This window comes from Pan paniscus, chromosome X (genome assembly GCF_029289425.2).
Source record: "Pan paniscus chromosome X, NHGRI_mPanPan1-v2.0_pri, whole genome shotgun sequence".
In the NCBI taxonomy this organism is placed as follows: Eukaryota; Metazoa; Chordata; class Mammalia; order Primates; family Hominidae; genus Pan; species Pan paniscus.
In genome coordinates this window covers 155282226-155306522 of record NC_073272.2, presented here as the reverse complement: position 1 = coordinate 155306522, position 24297 = coordinate 155282226, and the positions used below count along the sequence as shown (strand labels likewise).

General features: G+C 40.0%; 1 protein-coding gene across 6 annotated transcripts in view; it reads left to right on the top strand.

Annotated features, from left to right (window-relative positions):
* Positions 1–24297, top strand: part of CLIC2 (chloride intracellular channel 2) — a 108695-nt gene that overhangs the window by 43956 nt on the left and 40442 nt on the right. Inside the window, exon 1 of one of the 6 annotated variants that reach the window (XM_003809949.5) lies at positions 3677–4055. The exons of the other annotated variants lie outside the window; for them this stretch is intronic. Coding sequence (XP_003809997.1) covers positions 3999–4055 — 57 coding nt within the window. The 5' untranslated portion in view covers positions 3677–3998. Of the gene's footprint in view, positions 1–3676; positions 4056–24297 lie in introns of those variants that run through there. 6 annotated transcript variants of the gene reach the window in all.

Below are 24297 nucleotides of genomic sequence, written 5' to 3'. Positions count from 1 at the left end.
TTAAAAATGACCACACTGCTCAAAGCAATTTACAGATTCAATGCAGTCTCTATCAAATTACCAACACAATTTTTCACATAATTAAAAAAACTTAAAATTCATATGAAACCGAAAGAAGAGTCTGAATAGCCAAACCAATCCTAAGCAAAAAGAACAAAGCTTGAAGTATTACATTCTGACTTTGAATTATACTACAAGGCTATAGTAACCAAAACGTCATGATATTGGTATAAAAATAGACATATAGACCAACGGAACAGAATAGTGAACCCAGAAATAAAGTACCTATTAACAACTGATCTTCTGCAATATTGACAAAATTAAACAATAGGGAAAGAACACCCTCTTCAATATACGGTGCTAGGAAAACTGGCTAGCCATATGCGGAAGAATGAAACTGGACCCCTGTCTCTCACCATATACATGAATTAACTCGAGATGGATTAAAGATTTATACTTTAGACATGAAACTGTAAAAATCCTGTGAGAAAATGTAGGAAAAATTCTTCTGGACATTGGCCTGGCTTAGGCAAAGAATTTTTGACCAGGTCCTCAAAAGCAAATGCAACACAAACAGAAATAAACAGACGGGACTCAGTTAAGCTAAAAACCTTCCACACAGCAAAAGAAACAATCAACAGAGTAAACCTACCTAATGAGAAAAAATATTTGCAAATTATGTATCTAACAAAGGCTAATATCCAGAATCTACAAGAAACTCCAACAACTCAACAACAACAACAACGACAAAAACAAAAACAAAAAACAAGTAACGCCATTAAAAAGTAGGCAAAGGGCATGAATGGGTGTTTTTTGAAAGACATACAAGTGGCCAACAAACATATGAATGATGCTCAATATCACTAATTATCAGAGAAATGCAAATTAAAACCAAACAATACTATCTTACACCAGTCAGAATAGCTATTATTTAAAAATCAAAAAACAACAGATGTTGGTGAGGATGTGGAGAAAAAAGTAATGCTTATGCACTGTTAGTGGGAATGTAAATTATCACATTTATGGAAAACAGTATGGAGATTTCTCAAAGAACTAAAAATAGATTTCTCAAAGAACTAAACATGGTAAAAAATGAAATACCATTTGATCCAGCAATCTCACTACTGGGTATCTACCCATCTGCATTTTACATATACGTGGAATACTATGCAGCCATAAAAAATAATGAAGTCGTGTGTTTTGCAGTAACATGAGTGGAACTGGAGTACGTTATCTTAAGTAAAATAATTCAGAAACAGAAAGTCAAATATCACATATTCTCACTTGTAAGTGAGAGCTTAACAATGGGTACACATGGACATATAGAGTAGAATAATAGATATTGGAGACTACAAAAGGGTGGGAAGTTGACAAGGGTTGAAAAATTACCTCTTGGGTACAATGTTCCCTCTTCAGGTGATGGGTACACTAAAAGCCCAGACTCCACCACGACGCGATATATGCATGTAAGAAATCTGCACTTGTACCCTCTAAATCCATTTTTAAAATCAAAAAAATATCACCGTAAGATACCGCTTCACAGCCACTGGAATGACTATTATAAGCAAACAAAGCAAAGAGCAAACAAGTTTTGGTAGGGCCTGGTGGGAGGTGTTTTCATCATGGGGGCAGGTCCTTCATGGGTGGCTTGGTACCACTCTCATAGTAATGAGTGAGTTCTCCCTCTGAATTCATTGCAAGAGTTGGTCGTTTAAAAGAGTGTGGCATGTCCCCCCACCACTTTCTCTCTTCCTCCCACTTTCATCATGTGAGATGCATGCTCCCACTCTACCTTCCTGAGGCTCTCACCAGAAGCAGATGCTGGCACCATGCTTTCTGTACAGCCTGCAGAATCATGAACCAATTAAACCTCTTTTCTTTATAAATTACTCAGCCTCAAGTATTTCTTTATAGCAAAGCAAAAATGGATTAACACAACATTTATATGAAATATTTAGAATAGGCAAATCCATAGGTACAGAAAGTAGATTAGTGGTTGTCTGATGCTGGGAGTAGTAATGAAGACTGACTGCAGATGGGCAAGGAAGATGTCACTGACGTGATGCAAATGTTTTAAAATTAGATTGTAGTGATGGTTGCACCACCCAATAAATTTATAAAATCACTTTAAATATGCAAATTTTATGGCATGTAAATTATCCTAAATACAATATTTAAACACTGTGAGCATCAAGAAAAAAAGAGAACTTTCATCTCCTTACTTTGACAATTTATTTAGGGATCATACAGAGGTCATTAGGCTGTTTGTTGTTGTTGCTGTGGTGGTGGTGGGTTGTGGTTTTCCCATGAGAGTCGAGGGTCATGCAACCATTTGGTCTTTTAAAATAAAAATTTTTAAATCAATTAAAAAAGAATATTGCTGGCTTGAAATTTGGAGTAGTCATGGGACAAAGAGAAGTGGATGGATTTTTTAAAATATTCAGGATGTAGAAGTGACAAGATTTTGTAGCAGTTAGATATAGGGAGTGGGGAAAGGTGAGGAGGCCTCAGACTGAGTATGCTTAAAGTTGAATTCCTGTTGTCCTCCCAAACTGGCTGTCCTGTGCTGCCAATCTCAGTGAATGGATCAGCACCCTGGCACAGAGTTGACATTCATTGATTGCCTTTGGAGTGAATGAACAGAGTATGATGAATAGAGTGAAAATATAGGTAAACAAGGCAGACACCAGGTCCTGCCAAATAGCCAGTACAAAACTCACCATTAAGGTTGGCTCAGCAGATGTCCAGCACAATTTTCTTCTCACTTTTCAAACCATTTGGGGAATCATGAGGTCTTTCCCTCATCCAGAAGAACACTCACCTACATATCAGCCACTCCTTCCCTAGAACCTACAGGTATGGAGCAGGCTGGGTTTTTTCAAGAGCCTCTTATCCTGTAAATCTTTACACAGGGCAATGGCAGGTGCATGTACAGCCCATATGAGCATGGGGAATGCTTGGTGTTATAGAAAGGGGATCACAGTGGTGCCCAACTGATGGATCTATGTTCAGTTTGGCTCCAAGCAGGAAGAGACTCTTCCCACCAAAGAGGTTTGTTAATCCCGGGGTCCCCCTCCCAGCCTCTGGAGGCATCAGATACAGCTGTCAGAAACATTGCAGACACAGAGTGATCTCACAGAGACATTCAGTTTGACTGGTTTTACTGCTGTTCCCAGGGTTGACAAGCAGAAATACAGAACTAATCACGGTTCCTGATACAGACGCCAAAACAAGGAAGTGATCTGTTCCAGTCCAAGCTTCCAAGAAATAAAGAACTAGGTGGGGCACACTAAACAAGCCCCCAGACTCAACCACCCCAGTGAACATTCCCTGGTTGTAGAGAGAAGTGAAATTTGCAACCCAGAACAGAAATCTGGCTGTGTGAGCAGTAGGATTGGGGGTGGAAACATTTAATAAAGTACAATTTTTTAACCCTCTTTTAGACAGTATCATTGGATAAACATCCTTTTCAATAATAAAAATCCAAGTCATTTCTGGCCCTTTTCCTGGAAGTGCTTTCAAGTTACAGGAACACCAATAAGAGGCCCTTTTCTGGGCATGGAGCCCAGGTCTCAAAGGGAGGCTCTAGAAAACATCTGGTCTGCTTGATATATAGAAGCTAGCACTGCATGTGTGTGTTTCTGTGCATGTGTTTCTCCTGTGCTGACTCATGGCATTGAAGCCTCTCTGGAAACACCCCCACCCTTCTAGCCAGGCAGTTTATACACACCCCTTTGGCTCCTCCTTGATTTAAATGTTAGATCACGAGGAAGAAGGAAAACGATTTCAAGAGCTGCACTTAAGCATCTAGAATTTTCTGCGTCACACCTCTTGAGAGAAGAGACTGGCTCCAGGTCTGACTCAGTCCACTACAAGCTAGACGGTCTTCTTAAAGCACCAACATTACTTGAGTCTTTGGATAAAATTGAGAAAAGAGTCTACAAGTATTGTGGACTCTACAGGAGGCAGGAGGCTGACAACTGGCAGTAAAGACAAAGATGTCAGGCCTGCGGCCCGGCACTCAAGTGGACCCTGAGATTGAGCTTTTTGTAAAGGTAAGTTTTCCAGCTATAATAACTGCATGTAGAATATATTAGTTTTTGACACTGAAGTCCAATGTCTTTAAAAATTCTCCACATTTGGGCTAGAGATAGGAAAGAATGTTGTGATTATTTTCCTACTCTGAGTTCTAGAAGAATGCCCGGGTGTGTGACTGTTCTTAGATGACAACAGGAAAACAGATCTCTTCTGAAAAAGGCAAGGTGATATGGTGGAAAAGCACTAGACTGGTTTGTAGTGAGCGACTAAATTATATTCTCAATGGCTTCCTATATAACCTTAGAAAAATCCCTCCCTCTCTCCAGACTTTTTTTTCTCCATCTATACAATGAAGGAGCATGACAAGATGATCCTTAAGGGCTTTCCAAGTCTCAAAATCTGTGTTTTATGAGATAGGTTTTGGAAGGCCTGACTGGGTGGAGGAGAGGGCCGAGAATGACCTGAGAACTCCATTCCCACACATAGCCTAGACAGAACTTTCTAAACTTCTACAATGGACAAACATCACAGCAGGGTCACATGGACACTGGGAGAAAAAAAACAGGAGTCTGTGTGCTTGTTATGTGAGGAGGGGGACATTTTAGAATGCTCTGCTTCTTCTTTTTGGTCTGCCATGGAGTTGTTTTTTTTCTTTTTTTTAACATGTCAACTTTTCAGAAAAGCACTTTGGAAAACCCCTAAATCAAGAGAAAGGAACATGTGTTTCCAAATTAGCTCATCAAGAAAGAAAAATTTATATGGGTTATTCCCAGTAGAAATTAAACAGCTTACTAAATCCTCGCTTACATTAACTGTGTAGCTTTTCCCTTTATTTTCACTGACTATTGGATAGTATTCAGGATAATAAGAACAATAACAAACTCATATTGTGCCTGGCTCTTTTCTAAATACTTTATATATGTTACCTAATTTAGTCCTAACAACTTAGGAGATAGGTTGTTATTAATGGTGCTTGTATAGTACTAGCATCATCAGTAGTAGTAGTGATAGTAGTAGTTATTACTACTTCATTACAACTTTTAGTTATTACAATATTATAATGTTGTTCTCATCATTTCTAGATAGGTAAACTAAGGCATTAAAGTTTAAGTAAGTTGCCTCTAAAACTATACAGCTCCCTGATGGCTTACAAAGACATAAAATAAGATATACTTACCAAATGTTAAGTTAAATACCTATTGGCAAAAGTAATGCTTTTACAGCCAGTTAGATTATTTAACAGCTTGTCACATATATACACCAAGGACATCATCAACCTGTCTTTTCAAAATTGTAAGAGAAAGACCCTTGAATTCCTGCAGTGCTAGGTAATGCAATTAAGTGTTTGCTAAACTATCGGGCATAAGAGCGACTTCTTCTATCTCTGGGTTGTAGCAAAACATATAACTGCTCAGATAGGATATAAATGAGCTGTAATTTCCTAACTGGCTTTTTACATTTACCAATTCCAAATCAGAAGTAATGTCTCTTCACTGGGTAACTAAAGTGTTCCCTTTGTCTGAACTGTTCATTCAACTCAATTAGACTCCTGAAATCAATTGTTGGCTTTCACCTATGTGTTTATCTTCATAGACTTTTCATATTTGGGTGGTAATCTGGACAGGAAACTTTAGCAAGTCACACATGGATGAGAAAATGTTGAATTAAATAATAACTTTCAAAGGAACCAATAATTTATTGAGTACTTACTATATGGTAGGCACTGTGCTAAGTGGTTTATTATTAACCCTCTTTTATGAATACAGAAATTAAAGCAAAGAGCAGCTAAGTAACTTTGTCCAAGGTCACATAGCTAGTTAGTGGCAGAGTTAGAATTCTATTCCTTTAAAATAGCTATGTCTAATATTATTCAATTGTTTTCAGTTGTGTGAACTTTTTAGTAAACTAGTCCAGAATTTTATCAGGTGGAGTGCTTTAGATGTAAGCTTATGTAATGACATTGATACAAATTACAGATTTTCTGGAAGAACCTCAAATATCATCTGGTCCAGGTTTTTGTTTTATTTTAAGCTGTGTTCCACAGATCTCTAGAAGTTTCGTGGAAGATACTGGGAGGGGAAACGGGTTGAGAAAGACTAAAAGTGCTAATGAGTAATTTTTAAAAGGCATTACTACAAGAGATTAAGCATTCTCCTGTCACAATTAAGAATTTATACCACGATATCTATGTGTTCTGTGTAGTCAATAAAAACATTGTCTTTTAGCTCTGAATGATTTGAGCAAGGTTTCTATCCAATAACTAAGAACAAAGATTTCATAACACACATTTTATTTTCTCTAAGTGCAGGGATGAAATAATCTTAATGATTTGTTGTTTGTTGTTAAATGGAATGTTTGCATTCTGTACCAAAGACTCTAAAATTAAGTTTTAGTATATTTGTACATAAAATTATGGAATCTAACATTTGGGCCAAAATTCTGAATGTAATACTTTTGTCAAAAACTTTTTTTAATGTGTGGGGGAAAGAAGGAAGAGATGATACTCTACTCTGAGTGTTCAGACCATTTCAAAGTATCTTATAGCTATTATAAATACTCATAAAGACTGATTAATATAAAAATTCAACAAAACTATTAAATGAGAGAAGGCAGTGTTTAAGAGTATGGTGTCTGGAGGATATAGTCCTGGTCCTGAATTTACTGAGTGAGAAGAGGATGTATGTCATCAACTCTTGATTAGCCGACTGTACTTGAGCAAGTCAGCCTCTCTGAGCCTCAGTTTCCTCACCTGAAAAACAAGTGTAATAACAGAGCCTACCTCATAGCATCATCCTATTTGTAAGGATTAAATAAAACAAGTATATAAAGCACAGTAGTTGGCAATGTAGTAAACACTTTATAAATGTTAACTATTGTTGCCATTATTATTTTTCATGTTTAAAAACTTAGATCAGAAACACAAAGAAAAAAATTGTTTTGGTGAATGGCTGCATCCTGCCTTTGCCAGCTGAAGATAATTAAGAGATCAGTAATTCATCAATCAGGCTAGCGAATTTATATCCTAAAACTGTATGTGATGGCACTTTAAATCAGCATAACATAACAGAAAAAAAAACCCTTCAGTTTTCCTGTAAAACTTTACTGCATTTCCCCCACACCTCAGTGTTTTGATTTTCCTTTTGCCAAAGGCGATCCACCCTTCCTGCTGTATCTATTATCAGACTCCATTCTTCTTCCTGCCTCCCACCCTTAATCATGTTTCCACTCACTAAACCTAGTTTTGATTGGATCCTTAGTCTGACTTCTATTATAAAACAAATGCAGCTGGTAAGGTTGGTTGCCTCTTCCCATTCCTCTTCACACCCTGCCATCACAAAGATCAACAATATCATTTTCTTTGTCACATCCACTATCAGGGAAAGAAAATTTTGTCAAAAAATTGAAATTTTGTCCAGTGTTTCTGGACCTTAATAATTCTACACATAATAGATCAGAGCAGCCGTAAGATGAAGTACCTTTTATTTCCTTCTATAGGCTACTCTTTCTAGTCTTTCCTATCATAATTCTTGGTGATTTTAATATCTACACAGATGATTCTTCCAACACTCTAGCCCCTCAGATCCCTGACTTTCCCTCCTCCAGGGATCTTAGTCCTCATCATCTCTCAGGTGCTTCTTCCCATAGTCATACGCTTACCTTTGTCATTGCAATGTCTGCAACCTCTGCATAATATCATTTATTTGGGGGTGTTTTTTGTTCTTCTTTTTGAACTTCTCTATTTTCATAGGTACATGTTTAACTTTGACAAAATACTTTAAAAAGCAGTTGTACCATTTTACACTTCACTTCATTATGTGAGAGTTCCACTTGCTCCACTTTCCTGTCAACACTTGGTATGGTCATTCTTTTTCATTTCAGTTATTCTAATGTGTTTATCATGGTATCTCATTGTGGTTTTAATTTGCCTTTCCCACATGTCTAATGATATTGGGCATCTTTTCATGTCCTTATTTATCATCTGTATATCTTCCTTTGTAAAGTATTCAAATCTCTTCCCCATTTTAATTGTTCTTTAACTTTAATTTTTAATTTTTGTGAGTACATAGTAGGTATATATATTTATGGGTTGCATGGAATATTTTGATACAGGCATGCAACATGTAATAATCACATCAGGTAAATGGGATATTCATCCCCTCAAGCATTTATCTTTTGGGTTACAAACAATTCAATTATACTGTTTTAGTTATTTTTAAATGTACAATTAAATTATTTTTCACTGCAGTCACCTTATTGTGCTAGCAAATACTAGGTGTTATTCATCCTTCCTAGCTATTTTTTGTACCCATTAACACTCTTCACCTCCCCACACACACAGCCTCACTACCCTTCCCAGCCTCTAGTAGCCATCCTTTACTCTCTCTATGAGTTCAAATGTTTTTGTTCTTAGCTCTCACAAATAAGTGAGAACACGTGAAGTTTGTCTTTCTGTGCCTGACTTATTTTATGTAATATATGACGTCCAGTTCCATCCATGTTGTTGCAAATGACTGAATCTCATTTTTTTTTTTTTTTTTTAATTGATCATTCTTGGGTGTTTCTCACAGGCGGGGATGTGGCAGGGTCATAGGACAATAGTGGAGGGAAGGTCAGCAGATAAACAAGTGAACAAAGGTCTCTGGTTTTCCTAGGCAGAGGACCCTGCGGCCTTCCGCAGTGTTTGTGTCCCTGGTTACTTGAGATTAGGGAGTGGTGATGACTCTTAAGGAGCATGCTGCCTTCAAGCATCTGTTCAACAAAGCACATCTTGCACCGCCCTTAATCCATTTAACCCTGAGTGGACACAGCACATGTTTCAGAGAGCACAGGGTTGGCGGTAAGGTCACAGATCAACAGGATCCCAAGGCAGAAGAATTTTTCTTAGTACAGAACAAAATGAAAAGTCTGCCATGTATACTTCTTTCTACACAGACACAGCAACCATCCGATTTCTCAATCTTTTCCCCACCTTTCCCCCCTTTCTATTCCACAAAACCGCCATTGTCATCATGGCCTGTTCTCAATGAGCTGTTGGGTACACCTCCCAGACGGGGTGGTGGCCTAGCAGAGGGGCTCCTCACTTCCCAGTAGGGGCAGCTGGGCAGACGCACCCCTCACCTCCCGGACGGGGTGGCTGGCCGGGCGGGGGGGCTGACCCCCCCACCTCCCTCCCGGATGGGGCGGCTGGCTGGGCAGAGGGGCTCCTCACTTCCCAGTAGGGGCGGCCGGGCAGAGGTGCCCCTCACCTCCCGGACGGGGCGGCTGGCCGGGCGGGGGGCTGACCCCCCCCACCTCCCTCCCGGACGGGGCGGCTGGCCGGGCGGGGGGCTGACCCCCCCACCTCCCTCCCAGACGGGGCGGCTGACCCGGCGGGGGGCTGACCCCCACACCTCCCTCCCGGATGGGGCGGCTGGCTGGGCGGGGGGCTGACCCCCCCACCTCCCTCCCGGACGGGGTGGCTTGCCGGGCGGGGGGCTGACCCCCCCACCTCCCTCCCGGATGGGGCGGCTGGCCGGGCGGGGGGCTGACCCCCCCACCTCCCTCCCGGATGGGGCGGCTGACCCGGCAGGGGGCTGACCCCCCACCTCCCTCCCCGACGGGGCGGCTGCCGGGCGGAGACGCTCCTCACTTCCCAGATGGGGTGGCTGCCGGGCGGAGATGCTCCTCACTTCCCAGACGGGGCAGTTGCCAGGCAGAGGGTCTCCTCACTTCTCAGATGGGGCGGCCGGGCAGAGACGCTCCTCACATCCCAGACGGGGCGGTGGGGCAGAGGCGGGCCCCACATCTCAGATGATGGGCGGCCGGGCAGAGACGCTCCTCACTTCCCAGACGGGGCGGTGGGGCAGAGGTGCTCCCCACATCTCAGACGATGGGTGGCCGGGCAGAGACGCTCCTCACTTCCTAGATGTGATGGCGGCCGGGAAGAGGCGCTCCTCACTTCCTAGATGGGATGGCGGCTGGGCAGAGACGCTCCTCACTTTCCAGACTGGGCAGCCAGGCAGAGGGGCTCCTCACGTCCCAGACGATGGGCGGCCAGGCAGAGGCGCTCCTCACTTCCCAGATGGGGTGGCTGCCGGGTGGAGATGCTCCTCACTTCTCAGATGGGGCAGTTGCCAGGCAGAGGGTCTCCTCACTTCTCAGATGGGGTGGCCAGGCAGAGACGCTCCTCACATCCCAGACGGGGCGGTGGGGCAGAGGCGGTCCCCACATCTCAGACGATGGGCGGCCGGGCAGAGACGCTCCTCACATCCCAGACGGGGCGGTGGGGCAGAGGTGCTCCCCACATCTCAGACGATGGGCGGCCGGGCAGAGACGCTCCTCACTTCCTAGATGTGATGGCGGCCGGGAAGAGGCGCTCCTCACTTCCTAGATGGGATGGCCGCCGGGCAGAGATGCTCCTCACTTTCCAGACTGGGCAGCCAGGCAGAGGGCCTCCTCACGTCCCAGATGATGGGCGGCCAGACAGAGGCGCTCCTCACTTCCCAGACGGGGTGGCGGCCGGGCAGAGGCTGCAATCTCGGCACTTCGGGAGGCCGAGGCTGGCGGATCACTCGCGGTTAGAAGCTGGAGACCGGCCCGGCCAACACAGCGAAACCCCATCTCCACCAAAAAAATACGAAAACCAGTCAGGTGTGGCGGCGCGCGCCTGCAATCGCAGGCACTCAGCAGGCTGAGGCAGGATAATCAGGCAGGGAGGTTGCAGTGAGTCGAGATGGCAGCAGTACAGTCCAGCTTCGGCTCGGCATCAGAGGGAGACTGTGGGGAGAGGGAGACCGTGGGGAGAGGTAGACGGGAGAGGGAGAGGGAGAGGGAGAGGGAGAGCTGAATCTCATTCTTTTTTATGGTTGAATAGTACTCTGTTGTGTATATGCCCACATTTTCTGTATCCATTCATCTGTTGATGGGATATTTAGGTTGCTTCCAAATCTTGGCTATTGTGAATAGTACTGCAATGAACGTGGGAGTGCAGAGATCTCTGTGATATGCTGATTTCCTTTCTTTGCGGTAGATACCTAGCAGTGGGATTGCTGGACCATAAGGTAGCTCTATTTTCATTTTTTTGAGGAACCTCCAAACTGTTCTCCATAGTGGTTGTACTAATTTACATTCCCATCAACAGTGTTTGAGGATTCCCTTTTCTCTATATCCTCGCCAGCGTTTGTTATTTCCTGTCTTTTGGATAAAAGCCATTTTATTAGGTTGGTGCAAAAGTAATTGCGGTTTTTGCAATTGAAAGTAATGGCAAAACCGCATTTACTTTTGCACCAACCTAATAACTGAGCTGAGATGATATCTCATTGTAGTTTTGATTTGAATTTCTCTGATGATCAATGACATTGAGCACCTTTTCATATGGCTCTTCACCATTTGTATATCTTCTTTTGAGGAATGTCTATTCACATCTTTTGCCCATTTGTCAAACACAGTATTAGATTTTTTCCTATAGAGTTATTTGAGCTCCTTATATATTCTGGTTATTAATCCCTTGTCAGATAGGTGGTTTGCAAATACTTTCTCCCATTCTGTGGGTCGTCTTTGCACATTGTTGATTCCTTTGCTGTGCAGAAGCTTGTTAACTTGATGTGATCCCATTCGTCCATTTTTGCTTTGCTTGCCTGTATTTATGGCATATTATTCAAGAAATCTCTGCCCACTCCAATGTCTTGGAGAGTTTCCCTAATGTTTTCTTTTAGTAGTTTCATAGTTTCAGGTCTTAGATTTAAGCCTTTAATCCATTTGTATTTGATTTTTTGTATATGGTGAGAGATAGGGGTCTAGTTTCATTCTTTTGCATATGGATATCCAGTTTTCCCAGCACCTTTCCCCAGTGTATGATCTTGGCACCTTTCCTGAAAATGAGTTCATTGTAAATGTATAGACTTATCTCCAGGTTCTCTATTCTTTTCCACTGATCTATGTGTCTTTTTTTATGCCAGGACCATGCCATTTTGGTTACTATAGCTCTGTAGTATAATTTGAAGTCAGGTATTGCTTAGGAGATAGCTTTGGCTATTCTGGGTCTTTCCTGGTTCCATATAAATATTAGGATTTTAAAAAATTTCTGTGAATATATGTCTTTGTCATTTTGATAGGGATTGCATTAAATCTATAGATTGCTTTGGGTACTATGGACATTTTAACTATATTTATTCTTCCAATTCATAAATATAGAATATCTTTCCATTTTTGTATGTCTTTTTCAATTTCTTGTATCAATGTTTTATAGTTTTCATGTAGAAATCTTTTAGTATTTTTGTTAATTACTATGTACTTTATTTCATTTGTAGCTATTGCAAATGGAATTACTTTCTTGATTTTTTTTCACATTGTTCACTGTTGGCATATAGAAATGTCACTGATTTTTGTACGTTGATTTTGTAACCTGCAACTCTACTGAATTTATCAACTTTAAGAGTTTTCATTGGAGTGTTTAGGTTTTTCCAAATATAAGATCATATCATCTGCAAACAAGGTAATTTGACTTCCTCCTTTCCAATTTGGAAGCCTTTTTATTTCTTTATCTTGTCTGATTGCTCTGGCTAGGACTTCGAGTACTATGTTGAATAACTGTGGTGAAAGTGGGCATCCTTGTTATGTTCCCAATCTTAGAGGACAGGATTTCAGTTTTTGTCCATTCAGTATAATACTAGCTATGGGTTTGTAATATATGGCTTTTATTCTGTTGAGGTATGTTCCCTCTATACCCATGTTTTTGAGGGTTTTTTGTCATAAAGGGATGTTTAATATTATCAAATGCTTTTTCAGCAACAATTAAAATGATCATAAGGTTTTTGTTCTTCATTCTGTTGATATGATGTATCTCATTAATTGATTTTTGTATGTTGAACCATTCTTGCATCACTGGAATAAATTGCACTTGGTCATGATAAACGATCTTTTGTTTTGTTTTTGTTTTCACTTTTAAGTACAGGGGTACATGTGCAGATTTGTTATATAGGTAAACTTGTGTCATGGGTGTTTGTTGTACAAATTATTTCATCACCCAGGTATTAAGCCTAGTACCCATTAGCTATTTTTTTTTCTGATCTGTTCCTTCCTCCCACCCTCCACCCTCTGATAGGCCCTAGTGTCTGTTGTTTCCTTTTATGAGTCCATGTATTCTCATCTTTTAGCTGCCACTTGTAAGTGAGAATGTGTGGTATTTGGTTTTCTGTTGCTGCATTAATTTGCTAGGGATAATGGCTTCTAGCTCCGTTCATGTTCCTATAAAGGACATGATCTTATTCTTTTTTTAAAAAGTGACTTTATTTTATTTTAGTTACATAAATTACAAAATATCACTAAGTGAAAATAAAATCAATAAAAATCATCCATGATACCACCCACTTTAACATTTATGTGTATAGCCTTTTATGCTTTATTTCCTCACATATATAGATAAATACATTCATCAAAAAGAGGTTATTTCATATATTAAGTTGGTGCAAAATTAATTGCGCTTTTTGCCATTACTTTTAATACATTGTTTTGCAAACTATTTTTATTTAACAATATATTATGAATTTATTTCTATAACATTAAATATATTATCTGTGTGTATGTGTGTCTTGGTTTCTTATGACTAAAATTTTTAAAAATTAAGGCGTTGTTATGTTGAGATAGTTGAAGATTCACATGCAGTTTTAAGAAATAATACAGAGAGATGCTGTGTGCCCTTTACCAAGTTTCCCTTAATGATAACATCTTGTAAAACTATAGTATGATAAGAAAACCAGGACATTATTGACATTGATGCAGTCAGATACAGAAGATTTTCATCACTACACAGATCCGTGTTGCCCTTTTAAAGCCACATCCACTTGTGTCTCATCCAATCCCTCAACCATTAATCTCTTTTCTGCTTTGATAATTTTATCATGTCAAGAATGTTACGTAAATGGAATAAAACAGTATATCACCTTTTGGGATTGTCTTTTTTTTCCCCACTCAGCACAATTCCCTGGAACTTCATCCAAGTTGTTGTGTGTATCAACAGTTCGATCCTTTTTATTGCTGAGTACTACTCCATGATACTGATATGCCACAGTTTGTTTAATTATTCAGCTGTTGAAGGACATTTTGGTTGTCACTAGTTTTGGGTTATTACAAACAAGGCTGTATAAATCCTCTTTTACAGGTTTCTTTATGGACATAAGTTTTCATTTCTCTGAGATAAATGCCAAAGGGTCTAGTTGTTTGGTCATGTAGCAGCTGCATGTTTACATTTGGAAGAAATTGCCAAAGTGCTTTCCAGTGTGGTCATACTATTTTACATTAAAACCAGCAATATTTCTGTGCATTCTTACCAGCATTTTGTGTTGTCACTATTATTATCTTAACTATTTTGAAAGCTGTGTAGTGACATTTTATTGTTTAAATTTGCATTTCCCAAAAGGCTAATAAAATTGAACATTATGTGTGCTTATTTGTCATCTGCATGTCCTCTTCAGTGCAATGTCTGTCCATGTCCTTTGCTCATTTTCTTTTTTCCTTTTTTATTTTAGAGTATTTAGTTGGCAAATAAAGATTGTATATATTCAATGTATACAACACAATGATTTTGTTTCTTTTTAAAAAGAATTATTTATTTTTCAATGGGTTTTTGGGGAACAGGTGAAGTTTGGTTACATGAATAAGATATATAGTAGTGATTTCAGAGATATTGGTGCACCCATCACCCAAGCAGTGTACACTGTACCCAATGTGTAGTCTTTTATCCTCACTCCCCCACCCCTTTCTCTGAGTCTTCAAAGTCCATTGTATCATTCTTATGCCTTTGCGTCCTCATAGCTTAGCTCCCAATTATAAGTGAGAACATACCATGTTTGGCTTTCCATTCCTGAGTTACTTCACTTAGAATAATAGTCTCCAATTCCTTCCAGGTTGCTGCAAATGCCATTATTTAGTGCCTTTTTATGGCTGAGTAGTATTCCATGGTGTGTGTGTGTGTGTATATATATATATATATATATATATCACATTTTCTTTTTTATTATACTTTCAGTTCTTGGATGCATGTGCAGAACGTGCAGGTTTGTTACATAGGTATACATGTGCCATGGTGGTTTGCTGCACCCATCAACCCGTCATCTAGGTTTTGGGCTCCACATGCATTAGGTAATGCTGTCCCTCTCATTTCCCCCCACTCCGCAACTGGCTCCAGTGTTCCATGTGTTCTCATTGTTCAGCTCCCATTTATGAGTGAGAACATGTGGTGTTTGCTTTTCTGTTCCTGTGTTAGTTTTCTGAGAATGATGGGTTCCATCTTTATCCATGTCTCTGCAAAGGACATGAACTCATTCTCTTTTATGGCTGCATAATATTCCATGGTGTATCTGTGCCACATTTTCTTTGTCCACTCTATCATTGATGGCCCTTTGGGTTGATTCCAAGTCTTTGCTCTTGTAAACAGTGCTGCAGTAAACATATGTGTGCATGTGCCTTTATGGTAGAATGATTTATAATCCTTTGGGTATATACCCAGTAATGGGATTGCTGGGTCAAATGGTATTTCTGATTCTAGATCCTTGAGGAATTTTCACACTGTCTTCCACAATGATTGAACTAATTGACATTCCTACTAACAGTGTAAAAGTGTTCCTATTTCTCCACATCCTCTCCAGCATCTGTTGTTTCCTGACTTTTTAATGATTGCCATTTTAACTGATGTGAGATGGTATCTCATTGCGGTTTTGATTTGCATTTCTCTAATGATCAGTGATGATTAGCTTTTATTCATATGATTGTTGGCCACATAAATGTCTTCTTTTGAGACGCTCATATCCTTCACCCACTTTTTGATGGGGTTGTTTGGTTTTTTCTTGTAAATTTATTTAAGTTCCTTGTAGATTCTGGATATTAGCCCCTTGTCAGATGGATAGATTGCAAAAATTTTCTCCATTCTGTAGGTTGCCTGATCACTCTGATGACAGTTTCTTTTGCCATGCAGAAGCTCTTTAGTTTAATTAGATCCCATTTGTCAATTTTGGCTTTTGTTGCCATTGCTTTTGTTGTTTTAGTCATGAAGTCTTTGCCCATGCCTATGTCCTGAATGGTATTGCCTAGGTTTTTTTCTAGGGTTTTTATGGTTTTAGGTCTTATGTTTAAGTTTTTAATCCATCTTGAGTTAATTTTTGTATAAGGTGTAAGGAAGGGGTCCAGATTCCGTTTTCTGCATATGGCTAGCCAGTTTTCCCAGCACCATTTATTAAATAGGGAATCTTTCCCCATTTCTTGTTTTTGTCAGGTTTGTCAAAGATCAGATGGTTGTAGATGTGTGGTGTTATATCTGAGGTCTCTGTTGTGTTCCATTGGTCTATATATGTGTTTTGGTACTAGTACCATGCTGTTTTGGTTACTGTGGCCTTGTAGTATAGTTTGAAGTCAGGTAGCATGATGTCTCCAGCTTTGGTTTTTTGTTTGTTTGTTTGTTTTTGTTTTTTGTTTTTGCTTTGGATTGTCTTGGCTATACAGGCTCTTTATTGGTTCCATATGAAATTTAAAGTAGGGTTTTTTAAAATTATTATTATACTTTAAGTTTTAGGGTACATGTGCACAACGTGCAGGTTTGTTACATATTCCAATTCTGTGAAGAAAGGCAATTGTAGCTTGATGGGAATAGCATTGAATCTATAAATTACTTTGGGCAGCATGGCCATTTTCATGATATTGATTATTCCTATCCATGAGCATGGAATGTTTTTCCATTTGTTGTGTCCTCTCTTATTTCCTTGAGCAGTGGTTTGTAGTTCTCCTCGAAGAGGTCCTTCACATCCCTTGTAAGTTGTATTTCTAGGTATTTTATTCTCTTTGTAGCAATTGTGAATGGGAGTTCACTCATGATTTGGCTCTCTATTTTGGGTGTATAGGAATGCTTGTGATTTTTGCACATTGATTTTGTGTCCTGAGACTTTGCTGAAGTTGCTTATCAGCTTAAGGAGTTTTTGGGCTGAGACAATGGGGTTTTCTAAATATGCAATCATGTCATCTGCAAACAGATACAATTTGACTTCCTCTCTTCCTATTTGTATATGCTTTATTTCTTTCTCTTGCCTGATTGCCCTGGCCAGAACTTCCAATGCTATGTTTAATAGGAGTGGTGAGAGAGGGCATCCTTGTCTTGTGCCAGTTTTCAAAGGGAATATTTCCAGCTTTTGCCCATTCAGTATGATATTGGCTATGGGTTTTTCAGGGATAGCTCTTATTATTTTGAGATACATTCCATCAATAACTAGTTGATTGAAAGTTTTTAGCATGAAGGTATATTGAATTTTATCGAAGGCTTTTCATGCATCTATTGAGACAATAATGTGGTTTTTGTCATTGGTTCTGTTTACATGGTGTATAATGTTTATTGATTTGCATATGTTGAACCAGCCTTGTATCCCAGGGATGAAGCCAACTTGATCATGGTGAATAAGCTTTTTGATGTGCTGCTGGATTCAGTTTGCCAGTATTTTATTGAGGATTTTCACAACAATGTTTATCAGGGATATTGGCGTGAAATTTTCTTTTTGTGTGTGTGTCTCTGCCAGGTTCTGGTGTCAGGATGAAATTGGCATCATAAAATGAGTTAGGGAGGAGTCCCTCTTTTTCTATTGTTTGGAATAGTTTCAGAAGGAATGGTACCAGCTCCTCTTTGTACCTCTGGTAGAATTTGGCTGTGAATCCGTCTGATCCTGTGCTTTTTTGGTTGGTAAACTGTTAATTGCTGCCTCAATTTCAGAACTTGTTATTGTTCTATTCAGGGATTGACTTCTTCCTGTGTCCAGGAATTTATGCATTTCTTTTAGATTTTCTAGTTTATTTGTGTAGAGGTGTTTGCAGTATTATCTGATGGTAGTTTGTATTTCTGTGGGATGAGTGGTGATATCCCCTTTATCATTTTTTATTGTGTCTATTTGATTCCTCTCAGTTTTCTTCTTTATTAGTCTGGCTAGCAGTCAATCTATTTCGTTCATCTTTTCAAAGAACCAGCTCCTGGATTTATTGATTTTTTTGAAGGATTTTTCGTGTCTCTATCTCCTTCACTTGTGCTCTGATCTTAGTTGCTTCTTGTCTTCTGCTAGCTTTTGAATTTGTTTGCTCTTGCTTCTCTAGTTCTTTTAATTGTGATGTTAGGCTGTTGATTTTAAATCTTTCCCGCTTTCTGATGTGGGATTTTGGTGCTATAAATTTCCCACTAAACACTGCTTTAGTTATGTCCCAGAGATTCCGGTACGTTGTGTCTTTGTTCTCATTAGTTTCAAAGAACTTTATTTCTGCCTTAATTTCGTTGTTTACCCAGTAGTCATTCAGGAGCAGTTGTTCAGTTTCCATGTAGTTGTGCGGTTTTGAGTGAGTTTCTTAATCCTGAGTTCTAATTTGATTGCACTGTGGTCTGAGAGACTGTTTGTCATGATTTCCATTCTTTTGCATTTGCTGAGGAGTGTTTTACTTCCAATTATGTGGTCAATTTTAGAATAAGTGTGATGTGGTGCTGAGAAGAATGTATATTCTGTTGATTTGGGGTGGAGAGTTCTGTAGATGTCTATTAGGTCTGCTTGGTCCGGAGCTGAGTTCAAGTCCTGAATATCCTTGTTAATTTTCTGTCTCGTTGATCTAATGTTGACAGTGGGGTGTTAAAGTCTCCCACTATTATTGTGTGGGAGTCTAAGTCTCTTTGTAGGTCTCTAAGAACTTGCTTTATGAATCTGGTTGCTCCTGTATTGGGTGCATATATATTTAGGATAGTTAGCTCTTCTTGTTGCATTGATTCCTTGACCATTATGTAATACCCTTCTTTGTCTTTTTTGATCTTTGTTGGTTTAAAGTTTGTTTTATCAGGAACTAGGATTGCAACCCCTGCTTTTTTTTTTGCTTTCCATTTGCTTGGTAAATATTCCTCCATCCCTTTATTTTGAGCCTATGTGTGTCTTTGCACATGAGATGGGTCTCCTGAATACAGCACACTGATGGGTCTTGACTCTTTATCCAATTTGCCGGTCTGTGTGTTTTAATTGGAACATTTAGCCCATTTATATTCAAGGTTAATATTGTTATGTGTGAATTTGATCCTGTCATTATGATGCTAGTTATTTTGCCCATTAGTTGTTGCAGTTTCTTCACAGTGTCGATGGTCTTTACAATTTGGTATGTTTTTGCAGTTGCTGGTACCGGTTTTTTCTTTCCATGTTTAGTGCTTCTTTCTGGAGCTCTTGAAAGGCAGGCCTGGTGGTGACAAAATCTCTCAGCATTTGCTTGTCTGTAAAGGATTTTATTTTTCCTTCGCTTATGAAGCTTTGCTTGTCTGGATATGAAATTCTTGGTTGAAAATTCTGTTTTTAAAGAATGTTGAATATTGGCCCCCACTCTCTTCTGGCTTGTAGGCTTTCTGCAGAGAGATCTGCTATTAGTCTGATGGGCTTCCCTTTGTGGGTAACCCGACCTCTCTCTCTGGCTGCCCTTAACATTTTTTCCTTCATTTCAACCTTGGTGAATCTGATGATTATGTGTCTTGGGGTTGCTCTTCTCGAGGAGTATCTTTGTGGTGTTCTCTGTATTTCCAGAATTTGAATGTTGGCCTGCCTTGCTAGGTTGGGGAAGTTCTCCTGGATAATATCCTGAAGAGTGTTTTCCAACTTGGTTCCATTCTCCCTGTCACTTTCAGGTACACCAGTCAAACGTAGGTTTGGTCTTTTCACATAGTCCTATATTTCTTGGAGGCTTTGTTTGTTTCTTTTCATTCTTTTTTCTCTAATCTTGTCTTCATGGTTTATTTCATTAAGTTGATCTTCAACCTCTGATATCCTTTCTTCCACTTGATTGATTTGGCTATTGATACTTGTGTATGCTTCACGAAGTTCTTGTGCTGTGTTTTTCTGCTCCATTAGGTCACTTATGTTCTTCTCTATACTGGTTTTTGTAGTTAGCAATTTGCCTAACCTTTTTTCAAGGTTCTTAGCTTCTTTGCATTGGGTTAGAACATGCTCCTTTATCTTGGACGAGTTTGTTATTACCCACTTTCTGAAGCCTACTTCTGTCAGTTTGTCAAACTCGTTCTCCATCCAGTTTTGTTCCCTTGCTAGCGAGGAGTTGTGATACTTTGGAGGAGAAGAGGCATTCTGGTTTTTGGAATTTTCAGACGTTTTGCACTGGTTTTTCCTCATATTTGTGGATTTATCTACTTTTGGTCTTTTATGTTGGTGACCTTCGGATGGTGACCTTCTGTGTGGACATCCTTTTTGTTGATGTTGATACTATTCCTTTCTGTTTCTTAGTTTTGCTTCTAACAGTCAGGACCCTCTGCTGCAGGTCTGCTGGAGTTGGCTGGAGGTCCACTCCAGACCTGTTTGCCTGGGTATCACCAGCAGAGGCTTCAGAACAGCAAAGATTGCCTTCTGTTCCTTCCTCTGGAAGCTTTGTCCCAGAGGGGCACCTGCCAGATGCCAGCTGGAGCTCTCCTGTATGAGGTGTCTGTCGACCCCTGCAGGGAGGAGTCTCCCAGTCAGGAGGCACGGGGGTCAGGGACCCACTTGAGGAGGCAGTCTGTCCCTTAGCAGAGCTTGAGCACCATGCTGGGAGATCCACTGCTCTCTTTAGCACCAGTAGGCAGGAACGTCTAAGTCTGCTGAAGCTGCACCCACAGCCACCCCTTCCCCCTGGTGTTCTGTCACAGGGAGATGGGAGTTTTATCTATAAGCCCTGACTGGGGCTGCTGCCTTTCTTTCAGAGGTGCCCTGCCCAGAGGGAGGAATCTAGAGAGGCAGTCTGGCTACAGCGGCTTTGCCGAGCTGCAGTGGGCTCTGCCCATTTCCAACTTTCTGGTGGCTTTGTTTACACTGTGTGAGGGGAAAAGAGCTTACTCAAGCCTCAGTAATGGTGGACACCCCTTCCCCTACCAATCTGAAGCATCCCAGGTCGACTTCAGACTGCTGTGCTGGCAGTGAGAATTTCAAGCCAGTGGATCTTAGCTTGCTGGGCTCCATGGGGATGGGATTCACTGAGCTAGACCACTTGGCTCCCTAGCTTCAGCCCCCTTTCCAGGGGAGTGAATGGTTCTGTCTCACTGGTGTTCTAGGCACCACTGGGGTATGAAAAAAAAACTCCTGCTGCTAGCTTGGTGTCTGCCCAAATGGCCGCCCAGTTTTGTGCTTGAAACCCAGGGCCCTGGTGGCATAGGCACTGGAGGGAATCTCCTGGTCTGCTGGTTGCGAAGACTGTGGGAAAAGCATAGTATCTGGGCCAGAGTGCACCATTCCTCACGGCACAGTCCTTCAAGGCTTCCCTTGGTTAGGGGAGGGAGTTCCCTGACCCCTTCTGCTTCCTGAGTGAGGTGACGCCCCACCCTGCTTTGGCTCACCCTCCTTGGGCTACACCCACTGTCTAACCAGTCCCAATGAGATGAGCTGGGTACCTCAGTTGGAAATGCAGAAATCACCTGCCTTCTGTGTTGATCTCGCTGGGAGCTGCAGACCAAAGCTGTTCTTATTTGGCCATCTTGCCAGCCCCCAATTATTTCTTTTGCTATACAGAAGCTTTTTCATTTAATTAATTCCCATCTATTTAGCTTTGTTTGTGTTGCATTTGCTTTTGGGTTCTTGGTCATGAAGTCTTTGCCTAAACCAATGTCTATAAGAGATTTTCCAATGTTTTCTTCTAGAATTTTTATGGTTTCAGGTCTTAGATTTAAGTCCTTGATTCATCTTGAATTATTTCTGTATAAGGTGAGAGATGAGGATCCAGTTTCATTCTTCTACATGTGGCTTGCCAATTATCCCGACATTATTTGTTGAATAGGGTGTCCTTTCCCCACTTTATGTTTTTGTTTGCTTTGTTGAAGATCAGTTGGCTATAAGTATTTGGCTATATTTCTGGGTTCTGTATTCAGTTCCATTGGTCTATGTGTCCATTTTTATACCAGTACCATGCTGTTTTGGTGACTATAGCCTTATAGTCTAGTTTGAAGTCGTGTAATGAGATGCTTCCAGATTTGTTCTTTTTGCTTAGTCTTTCTTTTGCTATGTGGGCTTTTTTGGTTTCATATGAATTTTAGAATTGTTTTTCTAGTTCTGTGAAGAATGACAGTGGTATTTTCATGGGAATTGCATTGAATTTGTAGATTGCTTTTGGCAGTATGGTCATTTTCACAATATTGATTCTACCCATCCATGAGCATGGGATGTATTTCCATTTGTTTGTGTCATCTATGATTTCTTTCAGCAGTGTTTTGTAGTTTTCTTTGTAGAGGTCTTTCACCTCCATGGTTAGGTATATTCCTGAGTTGTTTATTTTATTTTATTTTTTTGCAACTATGGTAAAAGGGATTGAGTTCTTATTTTATTCTCAGCTTGGTCACTATTGGTATATAGGAGAGCTACTGTTTTGTGTACATTAATTTTGTATCCTGAAACTTTGCTGAATTTATTTACCAGTTCTAGGAGCTTTTTGGATGAGTCTTTAGAGTTTTCTAGGTATACAAACATATCATCAGCAAACAGGAACAGTTTGACTTCCTCTTTACCAATTTGGATGCCCTTGATTTTTTTCTCTTTTCTGATTGCTCTGGCTGGGACTTCCAGTACTATCTTGAATATAAGTGGTAAAAGTGAGCATCATTGTCTTGTTCCAGTTCTCAGGGGGAATGCTTTCATCTTTTCCCTGTTCAGTATAACGTTGGCTATGGGTTCGTCATAGATGGCCTTTATTACCTTAAGGTATGTTTCTTCTCTGCCAATTTTGCTGAAGGTTTTAATCATAAAGAGATGCTGGATTTTGTCGAATGCTTTTTATGTATCTATTGAGATGATCATGTGATTTTTGTTTTTAATTATTTCTATGTGGTGTATGACATTTGTTAACTTGCAGATGTTAAACCATCCCTGCATCCCTGGTATGAAACTCACTTGATCATGGTGGATTATCTTTTTGATATGCTGTTGGATTTAATTAGCTAGCATTTTGTTAAAGATTTTTGCATATATGTTCATCGTGAATATTGGTCTGTAGTTTTCTTTTTTTGTTATGTCCTTCCTTGGTTTTGGTATTAGGGGGATACTGGCCTCATGGAATGATTTAGAGATAATTTCCTTTTTATCCAATGGAATAGTGTCAATAGGATTGGTACCAATTCTTCTTTGAATGCCAGATAGAATGCAGCTGTAAATCTGTCTGGTCCTGGACTTTTGTTGTTGTTGTTGGCAATTTTTAAATTATCATTTTAATCTTGCTGCTTGTCATTGGTGTGTTCAGAGTTACTATAACTTCCTGGTTTAATCTAGAAGATCTTTGTATTTCCAGGAATTTATCCTCTTCTCTAGGTTTTCTAGTTTATGCATGTAAAGATGTTCACAGAAGCCTTAAATAATTTTTTTGTATTTCTGTCATATCAGTAGTAATATCTCTCATTTCATTTCTAATTGAGTTTATTTGGATCTTCTCTCTTCTTTTCTTGGTTAATCTCACTAATTGTCTATCAATTTTATTTATCTTTTCCAATAACAAGCTTTTGTTTTACTTATCTTTTGTGTCTTGTTTGTTTGTTTCAATTTCACTTAGTTCTGCTCTGATCTTTATTTCTTTTCTTCTGCTGGGTTTGGGTTTGGATTGCTTTTGTTTCTTCAGTTCTGTGAGGTGTGACCTCAGATTGTGTATTTGTGCTCTTTCAGACTTTTTGATGTAGGCATTTAATACTATGAGCTTTCCTTTTAGCACCACTCTGATGGTTAATACTGAGTGTCAACTTGATTGGATTGAAGGATGCAAAGTATTGATCCTGGGTGTGTCTGTGAGGGTGTTCCCAAAGGAGATTAACATTTGAGTCAGTGGGCTGGGAAAGGCACACCCACCCTTAATCTGATTGGGCAGCATCTTATTAGCTGCCAGCATGGCTAGAATATAAAGTAGGCAGAAAAATATAAAAAGATGAGACTGACTTAGCCTCCCAGCCTACATCTTTCTCTTGTGCTGGATACTTCCTACCCTCAAACATTGGACTCCATGTTCTTCAGTTTTGGAACTTGGGCTGGTTCTCCTTGCTCCTCAGCTTACACACAGCCTATTGTGGGACCTTGTGATCATGTTAGCTAATACTTAATAAACTAATAGGATATACATATATATATATCCTATTAGTTCTGTCCCTCTAGAGAACCCTGACAAATACAGCCACTTTTGCTGTATCCCAGAGGTTTTGATAAGTTGTGTCACTGTTATCGTTCAGTTCAAACAATTTTTTATTTCCATCTTCATTTCATTGTTGACCCAACAATCATTCAGGAG